At 37.2% G+C, this 15,378-nt stretch overlaps 2 protein-coding genes across 11 annotated transcripts in view; one reads left to right on the top strand and one right to left on the bottom strand.

Annotated features, from left to right (window-relative positions):
- DPY30 (dpy-30 histone methyltransferase complex regulatory subunit) overlaps positions 1-15,378 on the top strand; it is a 937,477-nt gene that overhangs the window by 540,232 nt on the left and 381,867 nt on the right. The window lies entirely within an intron of this gene.
- Positions 1-15,378, bottom strand: part of BIRC6 (baculoviral IAP repeat containing 6) — a 256,236-nt gene that overhangs the window by 202,881 nt on the left and 37,977 nt on the right. For all 10 annotated transcript variants that reach the window (XR_007718761.1, XM_050754116.1, XM_050754118.1 and 7 more), the window contains exons 6-9: positions 13,672-13,754; positions 7,993-8,215; positions 7,754-7,914; positions 2,831-2,889 (exon numbers count right to left, since the gene is read on the bottom strand). Coding sequence is in view for 9 of the 10 variants with exons in the window: in XM_050754116.1 (XP_050610073.1) it covers positions 2,831-2,889; positions 7,754-7,914; positions 7,993-8,215; positions 13,672-13,754 (526 nt within the window). In the remaining variant the exon portion in view is untranslated. The remainder of the gene's footprint in view (positions 1-2,830; positions 2,890-7,753; positions 7,915-7,992; positions 8,216-13,671; positions 13,755-15,378) is intronic.

Here is a 15,378-nt window from a genome sequence, read left to right on the forward strand (position 1 = left end):
GGAGTTTTGCTCTTGTTGCCTAGGCTATAGTGCAATGGCATGATCTCGGTTGACCAAAATCTCCACCTCCCAGGTTCAAGCAATTCTCCTGCCTCAGCCTCCCAAGTAGCTGCATCTACATACACAGCTAATTTTGTATTTTTAGTAGAGACGTGGTTTCTCCATATTGGTCAGGCTGGCCTCGAACCTCCCGACCTCAGGTGATCCGCCCGGCTCAGCCTCCCAAAGTGCTGGGATTACAGGAATGAGCCACCGCGCCCAGCCAGAAAACATTTTTTTAAAAAAAATGGATGGTTGCATCTCTACTAAACATGTACAAACTTTTTTGTCATTAAACAATAAAGACTTTTTACTCAATATTACATTGTATTAGATATTATAAGTAATCTAGAGATCATTTAAAGTAACAGGAAAATGTAGATGTGCATAGGTTATAAGCAAAACTATACCATTTTATACAATGGACTTGAGCATACCTGGATTTTGATATCTAGAGAGGATCCTGGAACCAATCCCCCATAGATACCAGGCTATTTTTTTTTTCTTTGTTTCTTTTTTTTTTTTTAAACATACTCAAATCTAAGATGAACTTCCTTAGAAAAACCATAAAAGTATTCACGGGACTCAAAATTATTTTCAACTTAGGCCAGGCACAGTGGCTCACACTTGTAATCCTAGCACTTTGGTAGGTTGAGGTGGGCAGATTACCTGAGCTCAGGAGTTTAAAGTGTGAAAAATCAAACAGGCATAGATGAAAAGAACAAAGGTAGAAAAAGGATAAGAAAATTGACCAAATATGAGTATTATAATTGCAAAAACATGTACTGAGATCCTTAGACCCAGGGAAAATAACAAAACTACAGCACACAAAGGAAAGGTTCTAGTGAGAATCAAAAAAACTTACAACAGCAAACACTTTACAAAGGAAAAACAGAAGCCCACACTTTAAGTAACTTAACAAGATCAAGGAGTTATTTTTTGAAAGAGTTCAAAAACTTGGCTGGGTGCAGTGGCTCACACCTGTAATCCCAGAACTTTGGGAGGCTGAGGCGGGCGGATCACCTGAGGTCAGCAGTTCGAGACCAGTCTGGCCACAGAGCGAAACTCCGTCTCAAAAAAACAAAAGAGCCAGTCTGGCTGGACGCGGTGGCTCACGCCTATAATCCCAGCACTTTGGGAGGCCGAGGCGGGCAGATCACCTGAGGTCAGGAGTTCAAGACCAGCCTGGCCAACATGGTGAAACCCTGTCTCTACTAAAAATACAAAACTTAGCCAGGTGTGGTGGCAGGCACCTATAACCCCAGCTACTTGGGGGACTGAGGCAGAAGAATCCCTTGAACCCAGGAGGTAGAGGTTGCAGTGAGCTGAGATTGTACCACTGCACTCCAGCCTGGGTGACAGAGCAAGACTCTGTCAAAAAAAAAAAAAAAAAAAAAAATGACAGAAAGACAGAAAGAGAGAAAGAAAGGAAGAGTAGTGGTTTTTGCAGAAGGACAATAAAATGGGAAAAGAGCATTAGCTTCCTCAGTCTACTCTTTTTAAAAAAAAAAAATTTAACTTTTCTAGAATGAATTACACATTTACACATTTTTAAGGGCATTTTCCTGCCTTATTTGGTGATTTTTTTGTTCATTGCTAAGAACTGCTTCAAAAGACTGCTGAGGATTAATCCAAAATTGTCCAGTGTTCCATTTAGTGCCTTTCAAAAAAATTTGATGACAAATTAGAATTTAAAGAATATTTACTACCAAATGTTAACTATAATTTTTGTGAACTGTACTACACAAAACCATTCCTCTTCTAAAAAGATTTAAGTTATATATGTCCGCAGTACACAGCATCTGACATTAAACAATAGCCACAAGTTAATAACAGTCACTTTTTTAAAATACTGGCTACTTCCCAGGCACTGCGCTTTATATGCACTTACCTTATCTAATTCTTCTTTTTTTTTTTTTGAGAGGGAGTTTCTCTCTTATTGCCCAGGGTGGAATGCAATGGCGATCTCAGCTCACTGCAATCTCTGCCTCCCCGGTTCAAGCGATTCTCCTGCCTCAGCCTCCTGAGTAGCTGAGATAGGTATATGCCACCACACCCAGCTAACTGTTTTTTTATTTTTAGTAAAGACAGGGTTTCACCATGTTGGCCAGGCTGGTCTCGAACTCCTGACCTCAGGTGATCCACCCGCAGTGGCTTCCCAAAGTGCTGGGATTACCAACATGAGCCACCAAGCCTGGCCTAATTCTTAAAACTCTAACAGACTTTAATACTGCTATGCCATATAGCAGAAGTGCAATCAGACTATATTAAGTAGAAGAGTTAGGATTTAAATTGACATAGTAAAACTATTTTGAAGCATATTATTAGCTTTTCCTACAAAATAACATTAAAATACGAAGTATATTATTTTGTCCTAATATTTTATAAGCTAGTAAGGCATTTTACTTGATATTTTAATGTCTATAATTTCATACAATAAAATGTAGTTCTGTATTCACCTATATGAATAAAGAGCTTTAAACACTACTTTTAGTTAACAGAATACATTATACAAATAAAAAGATTTAATTACTTGACATGTGACAAAAATTTAATGTAACTATCCACTTTAATTCCTTTGGCTCAAACAGGTACCATTTAAACTTTAAATACGGAACACTATGTACATACTACTAATTTGAGATCTCTGACACACAATATTTCAGTCTTCTGTGTATACTAGCAAAAATTTAGAGTTAGCATTAAGAAATTCAGAATTAAGTGGTAGTTAGCTGTATCTACAACTGTGTAAAGAATTTTTTAAATACATTATCTAATACTTTTTACATACCTGTCACAGAATCTGATCTGGAATGCTCTTCACTGTCTGAATCCTCCAGTAAATCATCACTTAAATCAAAAGACAAAGTAAACAATTTGAATTTCCAAAAAAGTATACATCATATGAGCAAGCAAAGAAAAAAGAACAGTTGTTTTTTGGGTTTTTTTGAGACAAGGTCTCACTCTGTCACCCAGGCTGGAGTACAGTGGCAGGAACACAGCTCACTGCAGCCCTGACCTCCTCTTGGCCTCAAGCAATCCTTCCGCCTCAGCCTCCCATGTAAGTGGGACCATAGGCACACGCCACTATGCCCAGCTACTTTTTTTTGAATTTTTGCAGAGATGGGGTCTCACCATATTGCCCAGGCTGGTCTTGAACCTTTGGGCTCAAGCAATCTTCCCACCTTTACCTCTCAAAGTGCTGGGCTTACAGGCATGAGCCACTATGCCTGGCCTGAAAGTACAGTGTTAAAATCACTACTATATATCTTAAACATAAAAAACAATTAAAATTGGCTTAAATGAGATATAAAGAGTAGTTTGATAACATAACTGATTAACACCACTGACAAAAATCTTCTTAAATCATTAAATGTCTAACTGAAATAGGGTGTGCAAACCTCTAAGAATCTATAATAACATCTGTAGGAATTTGAAGACTACTGTGTGACTAAGGACAGCTTGGGCAAACAAAAATATAAAAGACAGCAGCAGCTAATAAAATCAAGCACCAGCTTGCAGTAGTAAAACGTTAAGAACTATTCTATTACTGAATTCAGGACAGCCTAAAACCAAACATAATAGTTGTATAAGCACGTGTGTATGTTTGTGTACTCACATGTACATAAAATTTTATTTTTGTTTTGTATTTTGTTTTGGAGAGACTAAGAACTCCTTTACATACAGAAGACAGGGGGTTGTCAGGACAAGACAAAGTCTTGTCTCGATCTCCTGACCTTGTGATCCACCCACCTCAGCCTCTCAAAGTGCTGGGATTACAGGTATAAGTCACCGCGCCTGGCCTACAATGTTATTTTATACATAATATAAATTGGCATTCTGCATTGAAAATGCTTAAGGATATTACTGCACTCCAAGGCAATATCTGAAATATTTTGGGGCAGCTAAGTGGAAATTCATTTATATATTTTTGAAAAAGTTTCTCTGTTTTAGTTTTTTCAGGTGATAATAGTCGCCCATAAACCAATTTAGTGCTACAATTTACAAAAGCAAAAAATGTAAAAAAGTTTAAAATCAGCTGCTAATTCATTAGTCTCATTGGCTGGTTTCAGAGAAATAGGGTAAGTGTAAAAACGAATCCAAAGAATAAATACTAATAATTTGGAATTATCAAAAATGAAGAAGTCCAAACCAAGAAAATACAATAAGTTTTAAGTACAGAATGGCTGTTATATTAAGAAAAATAAATAACCCAATATTAACCTGTTGTACTAAGATGAACAATTAAAATTAAGTAGTAGTATGTTTTAAAGGAATTCAGGTGTCTTGATATTTCAAAGAGGGCTGCCAGATAAAAGCCTTAAATTAGCAAAGAATGTTTTATTCTGAAAGTTTTCAAAAATACAATCACGGAACAGGCACAGTGACTCACACCTGTAATCCCAGCACTTTGGGAGGGCAAGGAGGGAGGACTGCTTGAGCCCAGGAATTCGAGACCAGCCTGAGCAACATAGTGAGACCCCATCTCCACAAAAAAATTTAAAAATTAGCTGGGCGTGGTGGCACATGTCTTTAGTCCCGGCTACTTATAAGGCTGAGGTAGAAGGATGACTTGAGCCCAGGAGGTAAAGCCCAGGTGACAGAGCAAGACCTTGTTTCAAGAAAAAAAAAATTGTAAAATCACATTCTTTTGAAATATTTTGTGACAAAAATATTCTCAAACTACTACATCACAACTTATATGGCTAAGGCCAGGCGCAGCAGCTCACATCTATAATCCCAGCACTTTGGGAGGATAAAGCAGGCAGATCACGTGAGGCCAGGAGTTGAGACCAGCCTGGCCAACATGGTGAAATCCGTCTCCACTAAAAATACAAAATTTACCCAGGCATGGTGGCGCGGGCCAGTCCCAGCTACTCGGGAGACTGAGGTATGAGAATTGAACGTGGGAGGCAGAGACTGCAGTGAACCAGGATCGCACCACTGCACTCCAGAATGGGCGACAGAGTGAGACTCCCTCAAAAAAAAAAAAAGAAAAAAACTTATATGAACAAAATAACTAAATTGTACACTTACATGAATTTTATGGTTTGAAAATTACACTTCAATAAAACTTTTTTAAAAATCACATGCGGCTGGGCACGGCGGCTCACGCCTGTAATCCCAGCACTTTGGGAGGCCAAGGTGGGTGGCTCACCTGAGGTCCAGAGTTTGAGAACAGCCTGGCCAACATGGAGAAACCCTGTCTCTACTAAAAATACAAAAAATTAGCCAGGAGTAGTGGCAGGCACCTGTAGTCCCAGCTACTCATGAGGCTAAGGCAGAAGAATCGTTTGAACCCGGGAGGCAGAGGTCGCGGTGAGCCGAGATCGTACCACTGCACTCTAACCTGGGTGACAGGGTGAGGCTCTGTCTCAAAAAAAACAAAAAAAACAAACAAACAAACAAAAAAAAATCATGCATTTTAAAAAGAAACTAGAATACATATAAACGTTACTATAATTCCATAGTGTGATTATGACTACTCTGTATTTCATCAATTTCCATTCCTGCATTTTCCCATTTTCCTGCAATAAGCATGCACTATTTATGTAATAGGCACTGTATTTACTAAAGCCTTCTACATTTTGCAAAACTTTTTACAAAGCAATACACATGCAAAATAAATATTACAGTTAAAGTAAAAATGTTTAGTTAAGATTATATGTGTTTCTGAAAACTAGACATACTAGTAAGGGTACCTTGGTTTATAGCAATCCCATAAACAATTTTATTTACATTCAAGAAATTTTTACCAATCTGACCTGATATACAAATGACAAGTGAATCATCTAGAAAAAAATCTTAATTCATTAAAATTAAATGTATTACCAAATCTTCTTCCTTAATTCAGAAAAAAAATATGGTCTTCTAAGAAAAAATGGTCAAAAACAATTCCTCATTCCTTCAATGTAAACAACAAATAAAAATAAATTTTACAAAAACGATTCTAAGCAAGCTATATTGCTAATTACTTTAAACTTCTTGGATAAGCTTAGATTTTTTTCCAATTAATGTATTATTCTTCAAGCTAATGAAACCCACATAGTATATTTTATAACCAAATATATTGGATCTTGTGCCACATAAAGTCAGAGGTAGTATGGCTCATTATATTCACTATCAATTCCAACAGCACTGCTCCTACTTCTTGGGGAGGGGAAGTGCAGAGAGGGGGCGTAAGGTTAGGGATGAAGTTTCACCTCTTCAGCTTCCTCCTACCACATTAACTTAATGTTTTTGTATGATTTGTTTGAGACTTTCTTCAGAGAAAACCGACCTTCGACCCTAGATTACACATTTCTTAAAAGCAAGTAGAGATTACCTCAACTCAAGCACGTTATCCCATATAATGTTGAGGAGTATTTCCACTAGTAATACAGAATACATGTTTATCTAAAATGCACATTTTACCTGGGAGGCTGTGACTATATGTGTGTGGGTATATGTAATCCTAGAAGTATATTTTGATTCAATTTTTAATCCCCAAATTACAAAACCTCAAGACAAAGTTCAAAGTAAGTGCCTAGAAGGACATACAGATTTCATTATCTTCTATTACTTTTCCACTAACTTCTAAGAAATCAGAGAAATCAGGCATGCTTAATATCTAGTCCTATTGGCAAAATATGGTCAGAAACTCAAGACAACAGTTAAGCTGCTTTCCCATTAAGCTTTCACAGAGATTTATATTAATAGAACAACCACAAGGCTTTATTCAATGTTATTACCAAGAGGAACTAGATAGAAGTAATACATATATTGTAAATTTTCCACTAATTCCTTTAATGAAATAACTTCCATTAATAAAATTTTACATTACTCCTTAATGAAAGTACATCTCACCAAAGGGGTTGTGAAGTAAAATGATAAATCACTGACTACAGAGTAATACCCATCACATATCAGTAACATAAGGAGCCCCTGGAAGTCAGATATTCTCAGTCTATCAAGACATCTGATCACAGTTAAATAGCTCCATTTCACATGGCTGCCTACAGAATCTTTTTTCCTCCCACCTACAGAATCTTACTAGCCCAGTTCAGTCAAAACCGTAGTGGTTCTTAGGAAACAAGTGAGTGAAGGAGGGTGATACTTAGACTCTCCCACCCCACCTACATCAGATGCAGCACAAAAATCAGGAATCTCTCAGAGAAGTTGAGTGAAGGAGAATCCAGAACAGCAATTTTACCAAAATATTTCTCTAGCAATAATTATGGTACCTCAACTCACTGCTGACTACTGGTACACTGTTTCAAACAATTAGAGCTTCTTACTTCACCTCAGGTTATTCCATTATTATTATTCATTAGCACTGCCATAATTTGAGGTGCTAATGAAAAAAGGGAAACTGAAATCATCTAGTTCAACTGCTCTATGAAAAAGATTTAGTAGAAGGTGAAACTACAGTATAATTTCATTTCATTATTTAGACTTTCAATGTGACTTTTCATCATCTATTGTTCAATGTGGCAATTATTTCCAATTGACATAGATTGTGATAGAATGTTAAGTATATTTTATAAACTATGCTGTTTCTGAAGATTTTTCTTCAAGAATCACAGATTTCAGATTTCCAACCAAACATTTACTCTCTGATCTCTTAACTGCATAACTTTTTTACCCTCCTCTTTAATTATTAGAACTATGAGAATATAAAATTTAGGAAAACATGTTAACATCTATTAAATACTACTAAAACAAACTCACATACCTATCTCCTTCCAATTTTGGTATATCTGAGCAACTAGAGGAGTCCTCCAGCCACGCCAAAGTTGGTCTCCTTGAATCAACTCCTGAGCTTGGGTCTCCTGACAGAATAAGCTGTTGTACAATTGCTGGATCATAGGCATTAATTTCAAACTTTAAGTGCACCTAAACAAATGAAAAGCCTAAGTTTACAACTGATTTTTTTTTCAGTTACTAATTTGTTACTTCAAAATTCAAACATACCTTCATAAGTTTGGAAACATCCCATATGCAGATCTTCCCTCGTTTAGTTGCAGCAGCTAGAAAATGAGGGCAGCTCCCCGACCCAAAGCAAGATATTCTGTCAGTTCCATCCGTACAAGGAAACTGTGCAGGACTTGTTGCAAGAGTGACTGACAATGGCACATTCTGTGTGTGCTCACCTTTCACAAATGGGCAGTTTGGGGAATGTCTTTCGTGTTCAGACCTTTACACAGATTAAGAAAGGAGAAGTTTACTAAAAATAAAGCAATTCAGTTTGTACATTAAAACAGAACTCCAGGATCATCATCTTTTTTTTATCTGAACTTAAACTATTCATCATTAAAGACTTAATATAACCAAATCATTCAATATTATGAAGATCACTCTAACATGTTCAACCATTTATAATATTCACACATTCAATATTCCAAACATTTAACAATAGCAGTTATTCACTTTAACTGATTATAAAGTCAATCTCAGACAAAACTGAGAAACTAATGCTATAGTGTAAGTAATGCTATATTACATACTACAAAATTGTTTAAACTCTTGTTATTTCCTCGCACTGGTTTCCTACAGCTTTGAATGATTAACTACTAGGTTTCACTTTAAAATTCTCCATATCTATCAGGGGCCACAACTATAAATAATATACAGTTGAAACTCAATAAATGCCACTCATAACACAAAAAGTTATTTTACTAAATATTTTACTACATTATTTTACTAAAAAGTTTTTTAGTAAAGATCTGAAAGCAGAAAGATCTCTAGTATGAATAAAATAAATTAAGAAAACAAATATACCTTATATATTCACTATACGATCAAATCAGACAAATAACTTTTAAATAAAATGTATTTCCTAAGAGCCTTAGGAATGTAAAGTTAATAAATTATACACTACTTCTTTCAAATAAATGCTTACTGAACAAAAAGAAATATTAAATTAAAAACGTAACAAGTTTAAGAAATATAAAACACAGGCTGGGCACAGCGGCTCAACCTGTAATCCCAGCACTTCGGGGGGCTAAGGTAGTTGGATCCTTGAGGCCAGGAGATTGAGACCAGCCTAGGCAACATAGTGAGACCTCATTGCTACAAAAAATAAAAATAAAAATAATTAGGTGGGTGTGATAGCATGTGCCTGTAGTCCCAGCTACTCAGGAGACTCAGGTAGGAGGATCCCTTGAGCCTGGGAGTTCAAGGCTGCAGTGAGCTACGATCGTGCCACTGCACTCCAGCCTGAGCGACAGAGCAAGACCCTGTCTCTAAAAAATAAAAAATTTAAAAATTTAAATTAAAATATTAAATAAAATACTAGGACCTCAGATCAAGACTGGTATAATGACTCAAATATTGTAAGCAGGATCAACTTAGCACCTATCTGCTCAACTTTATGCTTCCTTTATATTTCTTTCTGGTTACTCCTTATTTTTATTTCTATTAGCTATAATTATAAGGCATTAGAAACGTCAGGATCCTGCTACCAAAACAAGAACCCATGAGCCAGGCATGATGGTAAAGCACACAGTTCTAGTCAGTCAGGAGGCTGAGGCAGGAGGACTGCTGAAGCCCAAGAATATGAGGCTGCAGTAAGCTGTGATCACACCTGTGTATAGCCAATGCACTTCAGCCTGGACAATATATCAAGACTTCGTATCTAAAAAACAAAATAGGCTGGGTGTGGTGGCTCACGTCTGTAATCCCACCACTTTGGGAGGCCGAGGTGGGTGCATCACTTGGGGTCTGTAGTTCCAGACCAGCCTGGCCAACATGGGGAAACCCCATCGCTACTAAAAATACATATATTAGCTGGGCATGGTGGCGCACACCTGTAGTCCCAGCTACTTGGGAAACTGAGACACGAGACTCTCTTGAACCTGGGAGGCAGGGGTTGCAGTGAACAGAGATCACGCCACCGCACTCCAGTCTGGGCGACAAAGTAAGACTGCGTCTCAAAAAAAATAAATAAATAAATAATAAAATAAAATTTAAAAAATAAATGTTTCTTAAAATTGTTTTTAACTCATTGTTTTATTTCCATGTCAAAGAAAGAACTTTACACATAAAACATGCTACTCCTTACAATCTATGTATTTCTTTTTACCATGCACCTACAACTTACACATATAAATCCATATATAAATCCTGGGCAATTTTTAATATGCAGATGTCTTTCCTAATCCTTTTACAGTGCATCTCCAAGCAAATGACATTTGGGCCAGGTTCCCTCCTAGCTAAATCTAGCGTACTTTACCACTTTCCATCTCTCTCTTTTTCCTGAGTTTTAACTTTTTCAATAAAATTTTATTTATACAAGTTACACACGGCTATATAAAATAAAGCTAAAGACCCATATCAATTTTAAAATCTAATCCCAGTAATTTCCAATCTCACCTCCAGGAAACCATCATTACAAATTTAAGTGATACATTTCTAAAATATTTTTTATAAGTTTACATACATAAATGTACATATAGAAAATATATGATGTGGAAGTACATGTGAAAAATTTTTAAATAAAATACAGGGTTTTAAATTGTTAAACAATTGGTGTCATTGTACATGACATATATATTTTATCATGTATTCAATCACCAATCATTCTATTAATACAAAAGATTTCTTTTTTTTTTTTTTTTTTTTTTTTTTTGAGACAGAGTCTTGCTATGTCGCCCAGGGTGGAGTGCAGTGGCCGGATCTCAGCTCACTGCAAGCTCCGCCTCCCGGGTTTTTACGCCATTCTCCTGCCTCAGCCTCCCGAGTAGCCGGGACTACAGGCGCCCACCACCTCGCCCGGCTAGTTTTTTGTATTTTTTAGTAGAGACGGGGTTTCACCGTGTTAGCCAGGATGGTCTCGAACTCCTGACCTCGTGATCCGCCCGTCTCGGCCTCCCAAAGTGCTGGGATTACAGGCTTGAGCCACCGCGCCCGGCCAAGATTTCTTGATACAATAACATATCTGAAAGTTACTGAGAGTGATTAACAGAGATCTTACTGTTCATTCCCCTTAACTGTTGGACCACAGTCTATTATATGAATATACCACATTCTACTGGGCTATTCCCCTCCTGATGGGCATTTAAAAGGATTCGATTTTTAACTGCAGTGACCATCCACTTTATGCTTCTGTGCATACAAGAGCAATTAACTCCCTAGGATAGGTAAATAAAAGTGGAAATGCTAGTTACTAGGGTATGGTCCATTTTTTTGTGTTTTTAACTTCAACCTCCCTCCAAAGGAACTCTATCTAAACTCGCAGTCAAAATATGACTCCCATTCGCCCTTTCAAATTTTTCCTTTCCCCCTTACCATTCAGAAGGTACCTAGGCTCCCCAGCCTCCATTAATCCTCTTTCCTCCTACCCATTTGGAGGACTTGCCCCAGGCCTTCAGAGACCCCATCAACTTCTTAAGTGTTTGAGGAATCCCAAATGCTGGTGCAAAGAAGAGGTAGAATCCCTGAATCCCTGGCCATGTCAAGAAAACATGGGTTTTGAACAGCCCAAGTTGGAAATTTTAATCAACTTTCCATAGAAAATATTTACAAAGAAGATAACATTTGATAATATTGTACAATTTTTCAGGTATAGGTTAAATAACTTTTTGAGGATTGGCATAGGGACCTAAAATATATATATATATTAAAATGGTTTCTATATATATATATATATATATATATATATATAAAGATGGATTCTATGCGGAAAGACAACTCCAAACAGAAACTCAACTTAAACTGAAAACTGTTCATACAGTAGGTCCCCCTCTCATCCACAGCATCACTCTTTTTTTTTTTTTTTTTTGAGATGGAGTTTCACTCTTGTCGCCCAAGCTGGAGTGCAATGGTACAATCTCGGCTCACTGCAACCTCCACCTCCCCAGTTCAAGCGATTCTCCTGCCTCACCCTCCCTAGTAGCTGGGATTACAGGTGTGTGCCACCACACCCAGATAATTTATTGTATTTTTAGTAGACAGGGTTTCACCACATTAGCCAGGCTGGTCTTGAACTCTTGACGACCTCAGGTGATCCACGCGCCTCGGCCTCCCAAAGTGCTGGGATTATAGATGTGAGCCACCATGCCTGGCCCACAGCTTCACTCTCTATGGTTTCAGTTACTCATGGTCAACCATGGTCCCAAAATAGATGAGTACAGTACAATAAGATATTTTGAGAGAGAGAAACACAGACAGACTGACCACAGTCACAAAATTATTACAGTATATTGTTAAAATTGTTCAACGTTAGGACGGGCACAGTGGCTTACACCTGTAATCCCAGCACTTCGGGAGGCCAAGGCGGGCAATCACCGGAGTTCAGGAGTTGGAGACCAACCTGGCAAACATGGCGAAACCCCATCTCTACTAAAAATAGAAAAATTAGATGGGCATGGTGGCACACGCCTGTAATCCCAGCAACTCAGGAGGCTGAGGCAGGAGAATTGCCTGAACCCGGGAGGTAGAGGTTGCAGTGAGCCAAGATCGTACCACTACACTCCAGTCTGGACAACAGAGCAAGACTCCATCTGAAGGAAAAAAAATCGTTCAATTTTATTAGTTACTGTTATTAATCTCTTTCTGTGCTTAATTTATGAGTTATACTTTATCATAGGTTATGGATGAATAGGGAAAAAATATAGTATGTATATGGTTCAGTACTATCTGCTGTTTCAGGTATCCAATGGGTACTGGAATGTATGCCCTGCGAACAAGTGGGACTACTATATTCAACTCTCTGCCTGCAGATAGATACAACTTGAATTTTTCATACAGTATTTTCCAATCTGAACTCCACAGGTACACCGCAATATGTTTTAGCAAGTCTGCCCCAGGCACATCAGCTGATTTAACATTCAGAGACTTCAAACTAATTTTAATACAAAGCAAGCAACATATCCTGAAACCAAAACCTGGTTCTATCACTTACTAGCCATATGCCCCTTCAGCAAATTTTATTCTCTTCATTTTAAAATGGGATAGTAACTCCTATCTCATAGAGTAACTATAAAGGTTAAACTGGAGAATATTCATAGTTCCCTCCTATAAAATGGAGACTACAATAGTACCTACTTCACAGGGAAATATGAGAATTAAATGATTTAAAAATATATAAAGTATTCAGAATGGTACCTAGTATACCATCTTATATAAAATTTGCTCTAACAATGTACTGTTATTTCTATTAATAAGAGCTCAGAATAGTTATTTGTGAAAATGAAGTTTCAATACATGATCTCTAATGTTAACCCAGGTTCTAAAATTTCGTGCACTAAAATTCAGAGACATCAAAGACTCCCTAAAATTCCTTCAAAATTAGAAATAGTATACTATAAGGCTCTCTTCATGGATTCCCTATTGACAACCTGCTCTCAAAAGACCAAGATTCAACTGCTAAAGCTCATGCTGGGGTTCACTTTACCATAGCTTTCTGGTTTTCAGTTAGAGTGTGGTTCTATTGTTTGGTACTTCCCTCCTGTACAAATTTTAGAAAGTCAAACTTAACAGACACTGTATGCCAAGTGGTGTGACACAGTATAGACAGGGCTATCTCATTCTCAGGACAATGACAAAAATATAGGTGGCAAAAGGCAAAAAATTATAAGCAGAAAAGTAAAATTTAGAAGCATATTTACATGACTGACTTAGCCTATTATGTCCAGAAACATCAAGACTCACCAAGGTTCATCAGTAGGTTCCCAACAAACGAGGCATACACTACAAGTAAAACACATGGCTCTATCATCTCCAGATGAGGCAGGCTGCAAAATTACAAAGAAAAGAGACAGAAAGGGTAAATCATTATTAAAATAGCTTTATAATAAAAGTTATTTTTAAAAGTTCATAATTTTAAGTAAAATTCTATACTGAAAATGAGAAAATTAGCCTATAATATTAGGTCCAACAATACACTGAAACCTCCAAATATTTATTAATTGCCTGTATTATTTGAAAATTCAGAAAATGACCACTAAATCAAAGAGAGGTACACATATATGCAATCCCTGATCTAGTACTTTTCTAATTGCTATAATAAAGTATCTGAAATATTAAGTATAAAAGAAAGATTCTGGCTGGTTTACACTATTTATTGTGGTTGCTGTTGTTGTTGTTGTTGTTGTTTTTAAGACTGCGTCTTGCTCTGTCACCCAGGCTGGAGGGCAGTGGCGCGATCTCGGCTCACTGCAAGCTCTGCCTCCCGGGGTTCAAACGATTTCCTGCCTCAGCCTCCCAAGTGGCTGGGACTACAAGCGCCTGCCACCACACCCGGCTAATTTTTTCATATTTTTAGTAGAGACGGGGTTTCACCATGTTAGCCAGGATGGTCTCGATCTCCCGACTCTGTGATCCAACCCCCTCAGCCTCCCAAAGTGCTGGAATTACAGGCCTGAGCCACCGCACCTGGCCTCTTGTTGTTGTTTGTTAGAGACAGAGTATCTTTAAAACTGTCTCTTTTAAAGAAACAGAGTCTTACGCTGGAGTGCAATGGCACAATCATAGCTCACTACAGCCCTGAACTGAACTCCTGGACACAAGTGATCCTCCAACCTCAGCCTCCCAAGCAGCTGGAACTACAGAAGTGTTTCAAAACACCCAGCTAATTCTGTTATTTTTTTTGTAGAGACACGGTCTCCCTAAAGTATCCAGGCTGGTCTCAAATTCCTGGGCTTAAGCGATCCTCCTGCCTTGGCCTCCCTAAGTGCTGGGATTACAACTGTAAGCCACTGCACCAGCCAATGGGCTTATTATTAAATACTAAATCCCATACAACTATACAAGAAGGGCAAGTAAAAAGGGAAAGCAAAGTAGTCAATCTAATTCACATAATATGGAATCTAATTCACACAACATGGGACAAAATGCTATACATATTTCAATCCAAGGGCCAGGTACAACTTACATATATATACACACACATATATATGTATGTATATATATTTTCAAAACCTGAACTGAAATATATCTGAAAACTAATATGAATATTTCTGAACATTTACTTTATAGACACAAATTTATTATACATTTTAGAAGATTACAAATAATCAGCTCCTAACATTTCCTAGAATCAAAGGATTCTAGGAAACCCATTATTGGACCTCTCTGCAAAGATAGAATATAATGAACAATAACTCACCAGAAAAAAAATATCAAGGCATCACTTAACAGAGACTCTTAGAAAATTACACCAAATTAAAAAAAAGATGACAAGTTGCTAGAAAAATGGTCCATGTTCAATCCTTAATTTAGGGAAATAATTTCACTGATTCTAATATTAGCCAGTCTCCAAACTTACCTATCTGTAACTGGAAATCTGACAAATTTTGAATAAAATATTCATATATATATATAGTTTTCTGGTTTAATTTTAGTTCAGATGTTCAGAAT

Source organism: Macaca thibetana, chromosome 13 (genome assembly GCF_024542745.1).
Source record: "Macaca thibetana thibetana isolate TM-01 chromosome 13, ASM2454274v1, whole genome shotgun sequence".
In the NCBI taxonomy this organism is placed as follows: Eukaryota; Metazoa; Chordata; class Mammalia; order Primates; family Cercopithecidae; genus Macaca; species Macaca thibetana.